Source organism: Triticum dicoccoides, unplaced genomic scaffold, assembly GCF_002162155.2.
Source record: "Triticum dicoccoides isolate Atlit2015 ecotype Zavitan unplaced genomic scaffold, WEW_v2.0 scaffold168269, whole genome shotgun sequence".
NCBI classification, from domain to species: Eukaryota; Viridiplantae; Streptophyta; class Magnoliopsida; order Poales; family Poaceae; genus Triticum; species Triticum dicoccoides.
Genome location: NW_021220084.1, coordinates 1 through 5617, shown reverse-complemented (window position 1 = coordinate 5617; position 5617 = coordinate 1). Strand labels below are relative to the sequence as shown.

Here is a 5617-nt window from a genome sequence, read left to right as displayed (position 1 = left end):
AAATCATTTCAAGATGAATCTAAAAATTGGATTGATATTATGGATACTAATATATTTTCTACACAAATGTAGCCAAACTTAAAGAGGTTTGACTTTTTTTAAAACTAATACACTTTGTATTTTGAAACAGATGGAGTAAAAAATTATGAAAACCCAACAACATCAATGGCGCAGCAAAGCGCGCCCAACCCTTCTAGTATATAACAAACAAGAAGGAATAATAAGGCAGATGTATTGCTTTGTGGAACTCGGTTGCGTCCCTCCTCTGGTTGCAGCGGGACACACTAAATGACTCCAAATTTGGCTCTTTGGTGGGATACAGCAAGCTAGTAGCGTCTTTAGAATTAAAAGTGCATAGCTTCGGTAGAAGCGGTTTCCAAAAGCTATAGCGACGCTAAAACTATTTAAAACTTTGATTTTCTATGGCTTTTCCAGGTTGTATGGATTTGCACAAAGGTGCTGATTTTTGTTCTAGTTCCTTATATATTTCTAAATGAAAATAAGAAGTAGACTGAAATTAGTACATTACTTTTCTATAAAAAGTATTTTTGAAAACTGCTAGCAATGCAGGTTGGCCAGTTTTGATGAATCTGTATGGTTATAATTTTCTATTGGTATTAACTCCATCTGCGAGAAATCGTGTCATCCAAGCTGAAATATCTAAATAAAACAAGAGACAGTTTCTAGAAAAAAATTATTTTAGAGTGAAATGCATAGAAAAGTTTCTACCATGCATGCTGACAAATAAAGCTCACAAGAAGAATGGTCCATTTCAAACTCAAAACTGATGCATGTTCATCTGATACGGTATTAGACTCGGTACCTACTAATTTATTGACATCTAAACTAATTAACCTATTGCATGAGCATATTTGCGATGTCTGCTAAAAGTTTAGCAGGGCAGCGTTACTATCCACCACATATCAACAATTTATGAGCAGGGCCTCATTCCCTATTAAATTTGTCCTACAATATATAGTAGGATTTGATAACTGGGAACGTTCCCACGTTAGGAGGTCCAAGGGAACACCCTCACAGCCATTGGATATTTCAAATGAAATTTTACACACATCTAGTATACATCTATAAGTACATGTGTATTTATTTGCATATATTTTTCAAACATAAAAAAGTTGATTTTTGAATTTTTGAAAATTTTGGGCTCCATGGAGCCCGAAAGCTAAAAAGCCTTACTCGCTTAAAATGGAATTATGTACGACCACTATATCTGGGGAATGTTCCCTGGGAGCGTTTTCCCAGCGAATGCTCGAATTGTCATGCAATTTCAACTAAATTTTGCCATGATCGGAAATGAAAATTGCCATGTAGCGCAAAAAATGCCAGCGAACTTTAGAATAATTTGTCATCTGCATTATCTTGTTTTTTGATGTGAGCTGTACAAAAAATTAATCATGTGCCTTTATAGTGAATATTACATGTGCTAGAAATACAAATGGTTTTGTTATTAATGTGTAGCTCGCATAAAACTGTATTTTGCCATGAAACATTACAGACAAGTAGTATTAAAACATTTTATCTCAATTTAGTAGCAAGCCATTCGCCAAAAATACATCAAAATATAATTTTAGAAATTAAATAAAATGGCTAATATTAAACATGAGAGATTATTTGGATCTTGGGAATTAAAAAATAATTTATTATGCTTCACTAATATAAGAAAAAAAATTGAGCGCACAAGGAAAAGGTAAGTGAATTCAAACTCCAAAACACAAAAGGGGGCGGTGTCTTTATCTTTCAAAAATGACTAGCAATGATACATTTGGTGCAAGTCTTAACAGTGAACAAAGTTCAACAAGATGCAAATGAGAAATGCACGAGTAATTGTTCATGTGCATATTAGTACTTATATCCACATGCAAATATCATGTCTTTAATTTCACTAGTTATATTAAACACACTATCTAATACTATATTTTGTCTAAGGACACTTATGTTTTCTTTGTGAAAATAGGATATAACCCAATCCAACAAGTGGCAAATTGCACACGACAATGCGGGGACATTGAAATCCCATTTCCATTCGGCATAGAAGAAGGTTGTTATGCAAGGAAGGCATTTCATCTCAATTGCACAAATGCCACAACCTCTACACTCCAAATGGAAGATGATGAACATCAAGTGACGCACATAAATCTTGACGAGGGGCTCATCGACATTAAATACATAGCATATTACCAACAAGACTTTTTACGGATTTACATTGACGAAGAACCTGATCTTTATATGGGTTATGGGGAAACAACATCGGCACAGTGGGCTGTCGCTAATCTAACATGCCAAGAGGCACAGGTGGACATGCCTAGGTATGCCTGTGTTAGCATCAATAGTGAGTGCTTAGTTGTTAACTCTACACAAAATCTTCTCTACGGTTATCGTTGCAAATGTTCCACGGGCTTTCAAGGAAACCCATATGTTCGAGAGGGTTGTCAAGGTACTATTTATTTGTCATGACAATGTTTTCAAATGATCACTTCGATAGCACTCTCTTCTGTATAACAAAAACTATCACTTATGGACTAACCTAGATGATATGTGGGTTCAGATATTGATGAGTGCAATAAAACAATTGGTATATGTGAAGAGGTTTGCAATAATATAGTGGGAAGCTACCATTGCAGCAAGTGTCCTGATAAAATGGAGTATGATACAACAACAAGGAAGTGTACTTCAATAAAAAGACAAAATATTTACTTGGGTGAGTTTTCTAGATCCATCACATTCGTTGGTAAGCAAAATGAAACAATGCAATAAACTAGCTAATATGTTTTATTATTTTTAGGTATTATCATTGGGTTGACTGGTGGCTTCGGGGTTATACTTCTCATCTTGAGTGGACTTTTCATGGTACACAGATGGAAAAGATACATTCAAAGGCAGTTACGAAGAAGATATTTTAGGAAAAACCAGGGTCTTCTTTTAGAACAACTTATATCGTCGGATGAAAATGCAAGTGACAAAACAAGGATTTTCTCTGTGGAAGAGTTGGAAAAGGCAACAAACAACTTCCATCAAACGCGCATCGTAGGCCGTGGAGGGCATGGCATGGTTTACAAAGGCATATTATCTGACCAAAGGGTAGTCGCCATAAAAAAGTCAAAGGTCATTGAGGAAGGTGAGATCAATCAATTCATCAATGAGGTAGCGATCCTCTCCCAAATAAACCACCGGAACATCGTCCAGCTCTTTGGATGTTGTCTGGAAACCGAGGTACCTCTGTTAGTGTACGATTTTATCCCAAATGGATCATTGTTTGGTATTCTTCATTCTGATTCTAGCACTAGCTGTTTATCTTGGGATGATTGCATAAGGATTGCTGTGGAAGCTGCAGGAGCCCTGTCTTATCTCCATTCTGCAGCCTCGATATCGGTCTTTCATCGTGATGTGAAATCATCCAATATACTATTGGATGGAAACTTCACAGCTAAAGTTGCAGATTTTGGGGCTTCGAGACTAGTTTCTATTGACCAAACTCACATTGTGACAAATGTACAAGGCACATTTGGGTACTTGGATCCTGAGTATTACTACACTGGACAATTGAATGAGAAAAGTGATGCCTACAGTTTTGGCGTCGTACTCATTGAGCTACTTCTCAGAAAAGAGCCAATATTCACAAGTGAGTCAGGATCGAAGCAGAACTTATCAAATTATTTTCTTTCAGGGTTGAAAGCGAGGCCAGTTACAGAAATAGTGGCTGCCCAAGTTCTGGATGAAGCCACTGAGGAAGAGATTAGCAGCGTGGCTTCCCTTGCAGAGATGTGCTTGAGGCTCCGAGGCGAGGATAGACCTACCATGAAGCAGGTAGAGATGGCTTTGAGGGTTCTGCAAACAGAAAGGTTAAAATTGTGCCATGCTGATCCAGGGAACGGACAAGAGAAAGAACCACTGCTAACTCCAGCAAGAGAAGAAGATAGCTCTGATCAGTTGGTTGCTTCTGATTGTGTCACTGCTAATTTGGCATCTAAAAACATGAAACAGTGCTATAGCTTTGAGCAAGAGTTCATGTCATATGATGGTGTTTCACGCTAGATTGTGTATGAATCTGGAACATATGCACATTTTAAGGTCAAGCACCATATGTACCCATGTAGTATGTAGTGTAAGTTTTACTTCACAGGTCTGTTGTGAAGAAACTATTATACAAAACTTTGTGTGATCCTGTGAGTCCACTCTGTGTAGGTTGTAAGGCTTAATTCATGAGTAGCCAAAAAAACACGAGATTTGTGAAAGATATAGGTTGAAAGGTATCGACACATGCAAAATGAGGCATTAGACAAAGCAGGGTCCATTCTGTTACACTAAGCATTATAATAAATACGAGAAAAGAATTATTTTTCATTCCTGAACTCTTTCGAAAATATAGAAATAGTCCCTCAACTCCGAAATCTACAGGGTCTTGTCCACGGGGCAATCCATGGTGGACCTCCTACTTCCTTCTCATTCTAACTCACCTGGGCCTTTCATCGAGCAGTTAGCGTGCGTCGAGCAGCAGGAGGAGGTCGTCGGCATCGAGGCCTTCAACGAGGTCGCTCTAGTCCTTGGTGACCTGCGTCCATGTCAGAACCAGAGCGAGGATAGGAGTGATAGGTTGTGCAACTCGCACTGTCATTCATCAGAGATTTACATGTATATGTAGTTAGAGAATCTCAACCGACTCTCACAAAGCTAGTCTAAAGACTAGGACCTAGAGTACTTACAACACACACGCCACTAGGAGTCTAGGAGCACTATCTGTACAACACGAACACACGTTCGCTAAGGGCATGTACAATAGTAGCATATGTATACATATGTCTTATAAGAAAAAGTAGCTTGAGGCAACTGCATTGGTTTTTTTCCCAACGCAAGCTACTACTAGTGGCATCATCAAGAAATAGAAAATAGAAACTTTAATACATATGCATCTCTACTCTTCAACTCAAGTTTTTCAGTTTTCTACATCGGACCACACATTTTCTCCTCGAGCACCTGCCTCTTGGAGAGTGAGGGAGTCCTAAATTAGGGGGTATCCGGACAGCCGGACTATATTCTTTGGCCGGACTGTTGGACTATCACTAGTAAAAAAAGGGGCAAAGGTTCAGGCCGGGTAAGCCCAGTAGTCCCGATTCAGTCTAGAACCGGGACCAATGGGTGCATTGGACCCGGTTCGTGAGCCCAGGGGGCCGGCCGGGCCACGTGGGCCATTGGTCCCGGTTCGTCTGGACCTTTTGGTCCCGGTTTGTGGGACGAACCGGGACCAATGGTCCTGGCTCCTGGCCCACCACCATTGGCCCCGGTTGGAGGCATGAACCGGGACCAAAGGCCCCCCTTTAGTCCCGGTTCATGCCACCAACCGGGACCAATGATGGTGCCTATATATACCCCCTCGCGCAAAAGCAGAGCACATTGCTCTGTTTTTTCTGGCCGAGGGGGAGAGGGCTTGGTGGTGCTCTAGCTCACCTCCTATGCACACAAGGTGTTCGATGGAATGCCCGAGCCACACTACTTAAGCTTTCTCCTCTCCAAGCTCGACCTCCAAGCTCCATTTTCCTCAATATTTGTCTAGGTTTAGCGGTCCGTCACGCCCCGCCCCCGTCTTCACCGCCGTTGATCACCC

The 5617-nt window shown here is 40.2% G+C and overlaps 1 protein-coding gene across 1 annotated transcript; it reads left to right on the top strand.

Annotated features, from left to right (window-relative positions):
* Positions 1 to 1771: 1771 nt before the first annotated feature.
* LOC119344408 (putative wall-associated receptor kinase-like 16) lies at positions 1772 to 4174 on the top strand. Its single transcript, XM_037614853.1, has 4 exons — positions 1772 to 1838; positions 1973 to 2452; positions 2564 to 2716; positions 2801 to 4174. Exons 1-4 carry the CDS (start codon positions 1772 to 1774, stop codon positions 4048 to 4050), a joined length of 1950 nt encoding a protein of 649 aa, XP_037470750.1. The 3' UTR covers positions 4051 to 4174.
* Positions 4175 to 5617: the final 1443 nt, after the last annotated feature.